The sequence below is a fragment of the Camellia sinensis genome, chromosome 6 (assembly GCF_055761805.1).
Source record: "Camellia sinensis isolate YWXY chromosome 6, ASM5576180v1, whole genome shotgun sequence".
NCBI classification, from domain to species: Eukaryota; Viridiplantae; Streptophyta; class Magnoliopsida; order Ericales; family Theaceae; genus Camellia; species Camellia sinensis.
In genome coordinates, this window is record NC_138966.1 from 156178762 (window position 1) to 156194602 (window position 15841).

The 15841-nt window shown below is 33.2% G+C and overlaps 1 protein-coding gene across 7 annotated transcripts; it reads right to left on the reverse strand.

Annotated features, from left to right (window-relative positions):
• Positions 1-7846: 7846 nt before the first annotated feature.
• Positions 7847-14789, reverse strand: LOC114312129 (monothiol glutaredoxin-S15, mitochondrial). Of its 7 annotated transcripts, none has more exons than XM_082872800.1 (6): positions 14583-14789; positions 12148-12248; positions 11908-12019; positions 11392-11458; positions 8195-8294; positions 7847-8112 (listed from the first exon to the last, which is right to left on the reverse strand). In XM_082872800.1, the coding sequence occupies exons 3-6, from the start codon at positions 11975-11977 to the stop codon at positions 8068-8070; spliced, it is 282 nt and encodes a 93-aa protein (XP_082728926.1). In that variant the 5' UTR covers positions 11978-12019; positions 12148-12248; positions 14583-14789; the 3' UTR covers positions 7847-8067. The 7 variants fall into 7 exon arrangements, with proteins under 7 accessions (XP_082728926.1, XP_082728928.1, XP_082728927.1 ...); XM_082872802.1 differs by having other exon boundaries at positions 11908-12007; positions 14583-14783; XM_082872801.1 differs by having other exon boundaries at positions 11908-12012; positions 14583-14779.
• Positions 14790-15841: the final 1052 nt, after the last annotated feature.

A 15841-nucleotide genomic window follows, 5' to 3' on the forward strand; every position in this document is an offset into this window, starting at 1 on the left:
ATTAACACGTATCAATTGCAAAAAAAAAAATGCACTGTCCCGATCAACCGGTGGGACAGGCGGTTAGCCCAAATTTTCCCTCCTTTGGCAGAGTTTTCAAAAGTGAGTGGAATAAATTTTTGAAAACCGTAAACAAATACAGTGTGCAAATCAAAGCCTGGAACTAACATTCCAAAGCTCTACCAAACAGAGCCTAAAAGTTTTTCTCCGAACAACTCATCATAGCGAGTTGCCCTAGCACAAGACTACCATTAGTAAGCCCAATCGAGCTTCGTACTTCTCCTTCTTGAAGGATCACAAAGTAGTGGTGGCCAAAGTAAATGGTGAAATTGATGGTCGTAGGGTTGCCAACAAGTGATGGTGATTTGTTAATCTGTAGGCTTGAGATCTGATTATGAGTTTTGTATCAAAAATACTAGATATTCAGGAATGTGGCGGTCGCATTGTCGCTGTTAGAGGTGATCCTCGTTTGGGATGGCAAACGTTGTTGGTACTTTGAAGGCGGTGGTGGTTCCCACTAGCGATTGACATTGGTATAGCTGTAAGCCATAGTCATCATATGAGGAGACAATGCTTGGTAGGAGTGGAAAAATGGCCTGCGGTCCGTGGGCAGTCCGAAGCCCCCCTGCGGCTCGGGCCCAAGTCCAGCCTGAGCTCCTAAGCCTGGGTCTGGGCCATCATTTTGAAGCCTGGTTCAGTCCATGGCCCAACCCATCGGTCCGCTTAAGGCCCGGCCTGTCCGAGGCCCATTGTCTTTTTAAATGGAAAATAATAAAACTTTGTAGAAAAAATTTAAAAAAATAAAAAAATGATCAGGCCAGCTCAAGCCTGAGGCCCTACCCACTTAGCCGGCCCGAGGCTCGCCCCACCGCCTTACCCGAGGGCCGAATACCTCTGGGCTAGAGCCTGGGCCTAATTTTTTGGTCCGTGGGCCGGCCCGGCCCAAATTTTGGCGGAAGCTCGTGAGGCCCGACATGGGCCGAACTGGGCCAGATTTACACCCCTAGTGCTTGCCGGTATTTTGACGGTCGCTATGATTTCTCGCTTGTCGGAGGTGAGAGTTATTGCTAGATTTGTCGTTACTGGTGCAAGAATGGTGTCGATTGAATGTATTGAGAGATAAACAATTGGCGAGAGAAAAAGCCACACAAATTGAATGGGTGAGGAATAGATGCTTAGGAAACTTACGTGTAAGTCTTAATAAGTTGGCTTATTGTTTAATAGATTCTGTAAAAATTAATGGCCTTTTTCATTAAGCATTATTAAAAATCGTCATTAATTGTTAATTTTCAACGACAGTTTAAAATTTTCGTCACAAAAAATGTCACTAATTATAAGTTTTAGTGACAGTTTAAAAAAACGTCACTAAATTTCAACTTTCAACAACAGTTTGAAAAATTCGTCACAAAAAAATCACTAATTGTCAATTTTTAATAATATATACAAAAAAAAAATAATTACAAAAAATTATTTTTAGTAACGATTTTACTAAGACTTATTTTTAATAAGACTTAATGATAATTAAGTTTAATTATAAGGACCTATTGATAATTTATCCTCAATTATTCTTGTGTTATACAGTAAATTCAGAGATTCCAAATTCTCATATCTTAACGCTGGTTAACGTCGGGTCGAGTTTTTCCGCAAGGGATGGCATACTGACCAAACTTAAATCAACAATGATACATCCCACTAATTTGGGAGCACTAATGGACTACTAATGAGGTGGAAATTCAAAAAAAAAAAAAAAAAAAAATTTAAGGCTAAAACATCACATCAATCAGTGGAACCCACCCTCTAGAGCTCCTTTAGTGCTCCCAATTTAGAGCTCTCAAGCATTTTTCAACTTAAATAGCGCATTGAGATTAGAGAGGAGCATCACTTGGCCTGATGACGTTGAACTCCACGACTATTCAATAATTTCTCGCATTTAAAAAAAATAATTTTTTTTTAAAAATATTAAATTTTTGATTAAAAATAAAAAATTTAATTTTTTAAAGAGTGAGTTCAATTTTTTGAAACCCGGACAAGGTGATTGGTACTTTGGCCTGTTTTGAAAATTTGGCTATTTTAATTGATTTTTTAATTTTTTAACTATTTTACGAGATATATATATATATATATATATATATATATATATTTTTGGTTTGGGATGATTTGTGAATTTTTTTTTATAGTTGAGTATATGATTGTGAGAGAAAAAATAATTAATTAATATGTAAGATGTAATATTTTATCTTATAAATTATTTTAATTTTGTTTTTCCTTTTATATATATATATCTTTATTGTGCAGGTAACTTCAGCAACCCTGTCCAACTATAAGTAAGAAGTTGTTGTATACTTGGGTCGAAATTAATTCCTTATTTTAGGTTGCTCCATTTATGATTTTAAGTCCAAGTGACCAATATGAGCCCCGAATGGGCCTTTAGGCCTGCCATTTTTAGAGTCTAGCTGTTTTTTATTGTGGTTAGGGAAATATTATGGGGTGACCTTATCATAAAATATATAATTTTATTACAAAATTTTATAATATCAACTACAAATACATAATCTCAGTACAAATTAGTGTAACAAAAAATATTATAATCAAGTCATAAATTTTTATAGCATCATATACAAAATTTTAAACATTTTATTACCCTAATTTACGATGAGTTTACATATTTTATGATTGATATTATAAAATATTTGTGATAAAGTTGCACATTTTTGTGATAAGGAATATATGGTATGCACCCCTAAAGGGTTACACACCACAAGATTTCGCTTCTTGTCATAGTATCCATTTAGTTTGAAAAATATTTGAGACACCTAATAAATCTCCACAATTTCACCCCATATGAAATGATAGGTGTTAACTTTTAATTTATTACATATTTAATTATTTGAGATTCTAATTTTTTGTCATATCATTAAAAATATAATTAAAGATGATGAAATGAGAAAATATAGCAAAACTCTAATTTTGAATCCACAAAGTCCTACTTTTCAATTGTTTTCATTTTGCAGAGGATTTACCCTGTGAAGTTTGTCCATCAGGTTGTGGGCAAGGTGCGCACATCAGATGCGTTGATCTGCCTGTGGTGGAACACATGTTACAGTGTGCGTTATATTTCATTTTGTTTTTTTTTGTAATTAATTAATTATTTTTTATTTTTTTGTTAGATAGGGCAATCAAAACTTTAAGATGTTATAATTTGTACTTTATACATCTATTCTTTAATAAAATTTAGGATAATTTATAAATATATCTTTTGAGATTCGTTTAAAATATAAATTGTCTCTTATAATTTAAAAATTACATATATTTGTTTGTCAAAATTTTTGTTTTAATAGAATTAATTGAAAATATAAAATTCTTAACTACTTAGCTATATAATAATAAAATAGATTTTTTTATCCAACTCCCTCACTAAAGCTTCTTAATAGTATAAGGACACAAAAGGGAAGACTGAACAAGATTATGTTTCAGGCAAAAGAATCCACGAGTTCGTATTTGTTCTCGAACAAGTATCTAATCGGGTATCCAAGCCTCTTAAGAGGTAGGTTTAGATGTGTAGAGGGGTTCAAGGTGAATAGTGATTAAGAGAGTAATTAGAGAGGCAAAACTATGTTAATGGTCCAATAATAGTAGAATGAATGGAGGGTGAACAGCTAGGTGAGGGTAAAGCAAGTGACTCAAGAAAAAAGGAATGACAGTACACAAATGGGCAGCATCTTCCCAAATTCGCAGAATTTCTCTCCTTGGACCTTTAGAAATGGGTCTTATTTATAAGTTTTTCCTTGTTACCAAAATATACCAAGTAGCCAAATAAAATGAGGACATGTGTCCCCAAGAATCATATGAAATATTTTGCCTTGAGCCACTAGGCTGAAGGTGTCACGCGTCTCTTTGCATGTACTGTGTACTATCTGTTTGGCACAGATGCCTTAGCAAGTGCACTTGCGACGAGAGTGTTTGTTGCTGTAACTTGCCTCCATTGTTGACCCACTTCCTTTGGGCTTTAACCCATGCTTTTTTAATCATTCCTAGTTGCCTAATAGGGGCGACCTATGCACTTAGGTCCACACTTAATTTTGCCTTAAATTTCTGACCCTCTACAAGATGTTAGAGTTGGGGGCTGAGATATTCAAGATGGGAGACTTGGTCAAATATTAGTTATACAAAACAGTCTAATTATATATTCTTTGCTAATAAAATGTCTACTTGTTTGGCTTGTTTAGTTTGTTTGGTTTTTAAGTTCTTTCTTCTTTTTTTCTCGGGTCGCTTTTCTTTCCAATAAAAAGCTATTGGCTTCGTTCACCTCAGGGCGAGACATGCCCTTGCTTCTGCTTCAATTCAGCCTTCCCTTTCTGCCGAAGCTTCGTGGTTGTTGTCCCGTTCCCCATCAGATGTTTAGATGTGAGCTATAGACCGCGATGAGCAAACTAGGCAAATGGAACGCGTTAGTAGAGTTGCTAAGCTCTTCCAAGGGAGATTCTAACGGAATTATAGAAAAAAGAATAAAATTTCTAAGTACTCTCTTATACAATAATAAAATTACAAAAATTGTTAACTGAAATATATTTTTAATATTATTAAAGACTATTAATTGACTTAATGAATACATCATCTTTTTTGTCAAAATAGACCATTTATTTTCTTTGAGACAAAAAATAAAGAGCGAATTACACTAGCAGTCCCTATAGTTTGGGGTTTCTGTTACTTTGGTCCCTGACTTTTCAATTGTGAGACATTTGATCTTGAATTTTGAATCTTGTTTCAAATAAAGAAAAATGAAAATACCATTGCTCAATTTTAAGGGCAAAGTCATCAATTTCATAAGATATAAACTAATTTGACAAAAATAAGTGTGAACAAATATTTTTGAATTTCAAAAAATAATTTCTATCTACCAAAAGATAAAATTATGTAAAATTGATAAATCTTTTAGACATTTATTTATTTTACCAAATTAATGTTTTGGAGCATTTACACACAAGCCCTAATTTATGAACCTATACTCCATTAAGTCCTAACTAAGATTTTTTGAACCTTCAAATCCCATTAAATTTTTAATAAAAATCAATGATTGTTCATCAGTTATAATTATCTATAAAAGAATATAATGATTTGACATTTATTTTGATTTTCAAAACTTTAAAAATCAACTTTCAAATTTAAAAAAAAATTTAAAAAAAAACACTTCACTTTGCTTGGTTACAATTTTTCAAAAACACTTTTCAAAAAATTTTACTTTCTTGTTTTCCATGTTTTTTTGTTTTTACTGAATTTTTTTAATATTTTAAGCAATTTTTTTAAAAAAAACTTTTTAGACATACCTAACATAAATATACCTAAAAAATTAAAAAAAAATTGTGAAAAAAACCTTTTAAAAATTCATTGAATACCAAAAAATACAAAAAAAAAAAAAATGAGAATTCAGTACATTTTTTTGGTATTTTTATGTATTTATTAATTTTTTAAAATATCTTTTCACAATTTTTTTACATTGTAGATACATCTGAGTAAGGTGCATCTAAAAAAGTAAAAAAAAAATATATTTAAAATTTTAAAAATATTCACTAAAAACAAAAAAACACGAAAACCAAAAAACTCAATTTTCAAAAAAATAATCCAAAAAACTCAAACCAAACTTCTTTTTTTTTTTTTGAAAAAATTAAAAAAACTTAATTATTTTTTTGTGCATAATCAAAAATGTTGTGACTATAAGGGAGCATGATGATGGAACATTGATGTGCAAAACTAAAAAAAAAAAAAAACCTTTAAAAATGAAAAAACTAATAATGTTCTCAGTTTAAAACTGAAAAAAACTGTTAATGTTCTCGATTTTATTGAATAGTTGAATCAAACCAATAAGTAAAAGGGTAAAAACGTTTAATCTCATACTCTGTTTTTTCATCAGTTAGTAAAATAATTATCTGAAACATTACTATGCAAAATTGATAATGTTATTAGTTTTAAAAATTGGGAAAGACTGATAATATTCTCAGTTTTACTAAGTAGGACTTATTGGTTCAAAAAATCTTTAATAGGACCTAAACTACCATAAAATTTGTAAATAGGACTTTTAGGTAATTAATTCTAATTCTTATTGTGTGTTTGGATAATAATCATATAATGGGCGGTTGTTAGGCTTTAAATAAATAAATAAATAAATGTCTAAAAGATTTATCAATTTTACATAATTTTATTTTTAATGGGTAGAAATAATTTTTAAAAATTCAAAAATATTTTTTTGACGTTTATTTTTATCAAATTAATTTATATTTTATCAAATTGACGACTTTGCTCTTGAGATTGAGCAATGGCATCTTAAATTGTCATTATTTAGAACAAGATTCAAAACTCAAGGTTAAATGTGTCGCAATTAAAAAATTAGGGATCAAAATAATACAAGATCCAAATTATAAGGACTGTTAGTATAATTTGCCCAAAAATAAATAAAGTGCACCAATCAAATTAACCTAATTTTGTTCATGAATACATGAAAGATTTTATAAAATAAACAGTTTGAATCATTAAAAAAAATCCCTTAATAAACCCGACACGTCCAAAAAACACCCTCTAATTTAAATTTAAACTAGAAAGAGAAGTAGTAACACGTTTTTCGTTACTTTCCTATATCTCGCTAATCCACCTTAAGACTTTGTTTAAATTATAAATTTGAGTATAGATCTAACTTAAAAATTGACCCAAACACTGCCTAAAGATAACTTAAGGATTAATCAATCCGATACATAATCGACCAAATAGGATCGACATAAAAAACAAACAAACAAACCGCCCAGACATGTTAATGTCCAATGTCTATATCTATGTCGGTGACTTAGCTACATAGCACACGTTAGCGCCTAGTCTGAATTCATTAATATTTGAAGAAAAAGACTGTTAGAAGAGAGAGTCCCAACCGTCATTCAATCCGATAATTATTTCTTGGAGAACACGAATAACCTTATGACATACACATGAATAAAGGTCACATGTTCATATCGATAAGCCTCTCTCCTCCATTATCTTCTTCCACAAGAAAAAAAAGTAGGCTCCAAGTAAAAGCATAACCGACCACTCATCCCATTTTGCCTATAAATATTTGAGCTCCCAGCATTCTCACTCCTCACACAATATTCATTCACCAAGCAATCTTCAGAGATTTAGACAAACACTTGAACAACAAAGATGTCTGGGTGCGGCGAACATCATCATCCATTCTATCACGGTGTTCACAACTTAGGACACCACAGACCCGGTGGACAGCACGGAGGTGCAGCCTGTCACATCGGAGGGCATCACGGTCACAGCTGGGGACATCTTATTTACCAACACCACGGTCATGGCTGGGGACATCATATTCATCAACATAGTCATGGTGATCGCGGACATGGTGGCCGCGGCGGTTGTCACCGTGGAGGACATCATGGTCATGATGGGATACATCATGGTCACGGTGGTGGCAGTCCTGGCAAAAGGCACCATTGCCATGGCAAACGTGGAGGTCACAGCAAGGAACATTATCATCATGTGGTCATTGTTGAGCATGTCAGTACCCCTGAAATTGCGACGACTAGTGGATAGATAGATTCTTCCTCTGTCAGTCGTGAATTTTAGCAGTCCTCTTAATTGAAGAAATAAGAAGCAGCAGTGTGATCATGTATTATTAGATTTGAAGTGAGACACATATTTTCCTTTGGTTCTGCTGTGTATTGTGCTAAATATTGTACCAGCTTGAGTTGTTTCATTGTACTACACACCAAAATAAAAGGTGGACTGCAGTAATATATATAATTTTGTGTGTAAATTTTCATGGAGTAATGCTATACATAAACAATTTTTGAATCCATACTTGCGCAAACCATTATTGGATTAAGTCAACAATTATTCGTAGTTTTAACATACTTAAAAGGAGCAACTCAATGCATGAACTTCCCACTAAAGCAGGGTCTTTTAACCGGACATAAATTTAACATGCTTATATTACCTCAAAAGAAATTAAAACATCAAAGACAACTCCAAATTCTTACGTAACTATACATGGCCAACAATCATGAGTTACTCCGATCTCTCCTAGTTGGCAGCAATATCTTTAACCATTTCCTTCAGCTCACCAGTCTACATGACAGACCAAAACCATAAAAACAATGTATGATGTATCCCAGGCTTAAGAAGAAGAACAAATTTGATATGATAATACCTGGTGCGTGTTGAGAATGATGTCTGATCCTCCAATGAACTCTCCCTTGATAAATATTTGTGGAAATGTGGGCCAGTTGCGGGAAGGATAGACCATGAGACTAATTGAAACAAGTACAAACAAACTACATGTTTTATCAACAACTTCGGACCAAATGGGTTGCTAGGTAATGATCAGTACGTGGATTACAGCAATTCCATTTGCAAATGTTTGCTTCTTGAAATTAATTTGTATCACTAAAATATGACAACTGGGCGCACTTTTCTCGAATAATCCCAAAAACATGTGTAACGGATACACAGGCAACATTGTGGACATAAACAACATCCTAAAAAATTCATTCAAGATTTGGCCATGTCTATCAACCTTAGCTATCTTTCAAAGAAAAATATTTCATATACCTGAATCTCAACCATTTGGGCTAAAAATAGCCAATACAACAAAACACCCAATCCCATAACTCTCTCTACTTTTTTGCATGTCTTTTCGTAAAAAGTCAAAAAGCAAACTAAAATAGCCATTTCCCAAACAGAGCCTAAATATTAAAAGTTAAAATAGCAGGAAATTTGATCAATTAAAACTTGTCTAAAGAAGTGCTAACGGGCTTCTGAACATATGCTGCTGTGGCCATGTATTCTTAGCCACTGCTGGATAATTTCTAAATCCACTTGAAATGAATGCTATTCAAATGCCGCCTAAGGCAATTCTTTGAATTGCTGCCACAGTATGTTAAACTAAATGGATATACTTTCTGATTCATGCTTCTTGAAACAAATTTTCTGCCTCAATGCAATTTAGAAAACAAAACCAAATCAAAATAAAACAAGAACAAAAACAAAAACCAAATGAAAAACAAAATATACCTTGTTTCTTAGGTACTTCTAGTTCTATAGCACAAGGACAATTGCCAAAAAGCACTCTATCTATTCACTGGCTCGGTTGAGGCAGTTTGAATTAACAAAACATGCAGTCATACACCTTGAATGTAAACAAAACATGTAAACTAAGATCCCAACTTATTACAAGCATTGCCCCCGGTGCAAACCCAAACATCCCAATTATAAAAAATAATGTTGTGGGTGGTATTTGTTAAGGTGGCCTACAGATGGCCTTTTGGGAAGAATGCAGGTACTGAGATGTCAAGGTAATCACCAGTGAGGCAGAAGGTGAGAGATCAATAAGCCTCAGAAGAGAGAAAAAGGGCGGGCGGGCAGAGGTCTTGCTGTATACCAGATATGGTAAAATGGTTGATAATGGAAGTGATGCTTCAACATTTTCATAGAGGCCTCCTTATATAGGATGGTCAAACCATGGAGGCCAGCTCTCAACAAGAATGAGGTATCCCAACCACCTCTACATCCTAAGATCAAATCCTGGGATTTGTATCATAAGAGCAACAATGTAGGTATCACGGGGGGCTTCAGTGTTGCATATGATACAATTCCAAAATATCAATTAAAACTTGTCTAAAGAAGTTAAAATAGCAGGAAATTTGATCAATTAAAACTTGTCTAAAGAAGTGCTAACGGGCTTCTGAACATATGCTGCTGTGGCCATGTATTCTTAGCCACTGCTGGATAATTTCTAAATCCACTTGAAATGAATGCTATTCAAATGCCGCCTAAGGCAATTCTTTGAATTGCTGCCACAGTATGTTAAACTAAATGGATATACTTTCTGATTCATGCTTCTTGAAACAAATTTTCTGATTCATGCTTCTTGAAACAAATTTTCTGCCTCAATGCAATTTAGAAAACAAAACCAAATCAAAATAAAACAAGAACAAAAACAAAAACCAAATGAACAACAAAATATACCTTGTTTCTTAGGTACTTCTAGTTCTATAGCACAAGGACAATTGCCAAAAAGCACTCTATCTATTCACTGGCTCGGTTGAGGCAGTTTGAATTAACAAAACATGCAGTCATACACCTTGAATGTAAACAAAACATGTAAACTAAGATCCCAACTTATTACAAACATTGCCCCTGGTGCAAACCCAAACATCCCAATTATAAACAATAATGTTGTGGGTGGTATTTGTTAAGGTGGCCTACAGATGGCCTTTTGGGAAGAATGCAGGTACTGAGATGTCAAGGTAATCACCAGTGAGGCAGAAGGTGAGAGATCAATAAGCCTCAGAAGAGAGAAAAAGGGCGGGCGGGCAGAGGTCTTGCTGTATACCAGATATGGTAAAATGGTTGATAATGGAAGTGATGCTTCAACATTTTCATAGAGGCCTCCTTATATAGGATGGTCAAACCATGGAGGCCAGCTCACTCTTGGAGAGGTAGCTGACCCTCCTTGTTTCAACAAGAATGAGGTATCCCAACCACCTCTACATCCTAAGATCAAATCCTGGGATTTGTATCATAAGAGCAACAATGTAGGCATCACGGAGGGCTTCAGTGTTGCATATGATACAATTCCAAAATATCATGTCTTGATTAGAGCACCTGTCTCTCTAAGACTGATCATGGTGCAGACACCCTCGGGTAGGGGGATGGGAAGACACTAAAATGAATCCCTAACTCTAGCTTCAAAGCCACATACCTCCAATGATGCCCCGAGCAAAGATTCCAAGGCCTAACACCGAACCTAGGTCATCAAGGTATTGGATGATGGTGTTGGAGATGACTTGATCAGTAGGAGACAGCTTTACGGAGAGAGAGGAGACGAGACATAGTAGGGTCATGGTCTGGCAGAGGACACTCAGCCAAGCCAAATGGAATACAGAGCCATGTTGCTATCGAGCACAGTTAGTCGAGCAGGGATGCCTCGAAACCTCAACACAATTACGTGGTGCTCTGGCCACGCCTCGGGATGCCCTATGTTGGTTCATCTTGCGGTGACATGGCTAAAAGCTAAGGCATTGGGCATGTCAGCTAGCCAAGATAACATACTTGGTGGTTTCTATGCCCCTGGTTAGGCTAGACTCACAACCCCAATAGCTTATTTTGGAAGATGACACGTGCCAATATGGGTTGCCACTTGACAATCCCTTGTCTGAGTTGGAGATGATATGGTGCAGGTACAACAAATGTTAATTATCACTGTAATTTGAGTACATCCTGTGTTACTAAGAAGTGCCAATGGGAGGGTGCCTTAGATATGAGCAGGAGGCTCTTAATGCTCTGTAGATGTATAGCAAGGTTATATGAGTGTTCTAAATAGTGTAATACCAAGCACCAAGTTACCTGTATGCTTTGACAGCATTCTTAAGTTCAGGATCTTCCAATATGTTTCTGGCACTCAAAGGAACATCTGCAAAAGGCATATCAATGGTAAGAATGCCATAATAACCTAACGCAATCAAGTCAGTAAAGAGCAAGGTCAGCTCAAATTCAGTAAACTGCAAGATCAGATCAAAGTTCAACAAACAGGATGCCCAAATGTAACCCCAGCTATCACATATAACTTAAGTCAGCAACTGATTTAATGCTTCTATTGTGTCACCTTCTTGTACTACCCTATTTTAACTTTTAAGCAAACCAAATGGTCATCTATAACTATATAGCCTCACACATTTATTCAACTGCAAATATAATGCACTTAAATTTTCATTTTCCGGACATGACTAAACCAAATACTCACTATGGACCACATAAACAAGGGTAAATCGTCCAAGCTCGTTTAAAAGATATTGTTGCTGAACTGAACCAGGGAATGGAGTGTACAAAAAGAGTCATAAAACTAACAAAGAGAACACTTACTATATTCCTTCAACACTCTTACTGCTAGTGAGCTGAATCCACATCGGGAAAGATCAGGCACCCCTTTCATGTAAAGAATCACCGGGTTGTCCTTGACATCCTATGCTAAAAGCTAAAAGCAATCAATAAAAACAGACTCTTAACAAATAAACAACTAAATTTTTTTGCTCGATAATTAAAAGAGAAAATACTTGAGGCTCAGTATCTCTAATACAGAAGGTACAGACGACTACTGTCTACCTGCTCTACAATATCCTTCAAAGAAAGGCCAGAACCCTCAAGCTTATTAGTGGGTCTGAAGTCCTTGTGTATGTCCCATGGTGGTTAAAGGATCCAGCTGCCTACCAACAATTAAAGAAAAAATATTAGCAAGTATCATTTATATGGCCATCAAAAATTATTTGCTCTAAAGATAAAAACCACACACTTGTGGCTTAAAATTTCAAGAAAACCCTTTTTTTTTATTTTTTGAGTGGAGTTTAACAATGTAAGCATTTTCGTTTACAATTTTATGATTAAGGATCCAAGAAATCTAGAATCAGATGGCTATGAACATTCCTAAGTAGTTTCTTTGACTGTAAGCCCTTTGAAAATAAGAGAAACGCAAATCAAAACAAAGAGTTCAAATCAAACAAAGGGAATCCTTTGGTTTTGAAGGCAAAGAGAGTAATAGCCCCAAAAAAAATGCAAAACCAAAAAAATAAAATAAAAAATTTTAAGGCGAAGGAAGGAATGGAGGAGAACTGAATTAAGAAGAAAATGGACCATCAGTAGAATAATGGAGTCTCTCAATGTTTCAAGACAGATGATACCTGAATTATGGGTAACGAGAGCATTAGAGCATCTTTCAATGTTTCAAGGAACAAAAAAAACACACATACACACGTGTAAGAAGATTATATGCTACATGTGGGATTAAGAAGATTATATGAACACTATATACCGTATATATATGACAGATTTTGTAAACAAAAAAATTCATGTCTTAGGGCCCACCCTGATCACCACCTCCCTCTGCCTTTGTTGTGAACAGTGGCAGAGGCAGCCAGGGATAAGAGGGGGTCACGTGCCCCCTGAATTTTGGGAAATTTTTTTTTTTTTTTTTTTTTTTTGCAAATATAAAGAAAGAGGGTGATTATTGATTCAATGATTAAGACTTAGCCTAATAACCTTAAGGTTATGGGTTCAAGTCTTGGGACCATCATTTTGTACATTATGTCAAAGGTTAGGTGTGTACTCAATCTTTCTCCTCCTAAACATTGTTGCAAATATAAAGAAAATATTTTAAATAAAAAAAATTACAAAAATATTATTAGAGTAAAATGTTAATGACATTTTAAAAATTATGAGAACAATAATGGTTATTTTGAATGAAAATGAAGAGACTATTATAAACCATATCATCTATGAAAATTTTTGAATGTAACGGTGATGTCATTATTATTGACATGCAAGTATAAGTAATCTCACTATAAAGTTATGAAATTTATTGGATTGTTAGTTACATTTGACATATGAGGTTCACACTCTATGTGTTTATTTACTATTAGTTGGTGATATCGCATACTAATGATGACGTGGTATTACCATTATATTGAATTTTTAATCAAATTTTGTATAAATTTTTTTATCATTATATAATTTATTTTAAGACTTATATCTATATTTTTTTATATTGTCCATGATACACTCGTTATAAATAATATTATTTTTTTTATGTTTCTCGAAATCAATTGTAAAAACTTGCTTTAAATGTTTTTGTAAAATTTTTCAATATTAAAATTAATAAGTGCCTCCTCTAATTTGATTTTCTGACTCCGCCACTGGTTGTGAACCCTTCCAATTGAGTTTCAACAGATCATTGGCACTCTTCAATATCTCTCAAACTAAACCAAAATTCTCCTTTTCAGTAGATCAAGTCTCCCAATTTGTACATAGCCCAACTGATTTTCAACGGACAATGGTCAACAACATATTTTATGTTATCTAAAATTATCCAATGAATTAGATTTATTTCTTGGCCATTTCAACTCTCTTTTCTCCATAATGTTTCCCGGATGGCTATTGGGCTGGGTACCCAGATGACCGCTGCTCAACCCATCATTCTCAGTCACAAGTTTACTCTCTCGTGCCTTCAAAAAGCAAAATATTGTTGCTCAATCGAGTATTGAAACTAAATATTGGGGCCTCGGAAATGCTTATGCTATATTAGTGTGGACTGTGGATACAAAACCCACTAAGCTTTGCGGGTGTGTGTCACATATAAGAATCCATAACATTGTATTGCTTTATTTGTTAGGCATATTCTTTATCAAACAATTTGTAATTCAAATATTGAGTTGTAGAGTAGAGTCCATAATATCAGATCATATTGTCGTAGCTATGCGAGATTTCCAGGAAATTATCCTTCAGTTTCTTTCCTTTAATAACATATGTGGGAACATTGATACTGTGTTTAGTTTGGGGATTTGGAAAGGATAATTTCACACGCTTTTTCTCTCCCAAATCCCCCAATCAAACAAAGGCTGAATGTTTATATTAGAATCAGCTAATCGCAGTATCTCTAGATCAAATCAATCATTTAAACCAAATTGACTACAGTAAAAAGCAATTAACAATTACCACCAACAAAAAAAAATAAAAATAAATAAACTTTAAACAAAGCCCTAACTAACCTTTGTACCGTAATTGGAAGTGACGGAGCAAGAAAAGGATATAGTGGATAGCCGGAAAGGCGACCGCGGATGTTGGCGGCGGAGGCAAAGCGGCGGAGCTGTGTAGAGTCTTCTGCACATGGCTTTTGCATGAGTATTTACGGTGTCCTGGTGATGTCTCGCCCTCCCGCCCCCCCGCCCCCTCCAATATCGAGTATGGGGATTTTTTTGGGAGGCTGGATATATATATATTTTTTAAATATGGGAAACTATATCCACTTTTTTGATTCATAATTAAAGAAATAAATTCATAACTAATAATATGTGATATAATTAAAAAAAATTATCAATTATAATTAAAATAATATTATAAGTAAAGAAAAAATTAGTCATAATTAAAAAAAATGACATAATTAAAAATGCATATAGTGTACATTTTTTAAAAGTATGTAGGTTGGAATTTCCCTAAAAATATAATAGGTAGTGTTTGGTTTAATTTTAGAAATATGATTTAAGCGTGAAGTTATGATTTGGATGTGCAATTGTGAGTTGAGTTTTGAAAAAAGAAAATTTGTTTGGTCATAAATTTTAAAAAGAGTTTTGAGTTGTATTTTGAGTTTTGAATTTTGAATTGTATTTTAAATTTTTTGAATCTGTTTTTTTAAAATATTAAAAAATGTTTAAGAAAATTTTATTTTATTTTGTAAATATTTTAATTTTAATATTTTAAATTCAAAACACAATTTCACACTTAAATCGTAACCAAACATATAATTCAAAATTCAATTCAAAAATTATTTTTAAAACTTATAACCAAACACATAATTTGAAATTCCACACTACTTTCGAAACTCTACACTCAAATCTTAACTTCATAACAAAAAAATTAAAATATTTAAAAATATTTTTATAAAATAAAATAAAATATTTAAAATAAAAAATAAATTTTTTAATATTAAAAAAATACAGCACAAAAATGTATGAAATATTGTGCATATTAAAATAAATAAATAAATATTTAAAATATAAAATATTTATCTTTAAAAAATAAAATTAAGAAAATTTTTAAATATTTTTAAAAAATAAATCCAAAAAAATTTAAAATACAACTCAAAACTCAAAATACAACTCAAACAACTATTTTCAAAACAACTTAAAACACTGCTCCACACTCAAATCATGATTCTAAAAATAATTTTAAAAACAAAATAAAAAAATATTTTTTTAAATTTTTTCTTTTAAAATAGAGTTTTGAAAAGAGTTTTAAATTAAGTTTTGAG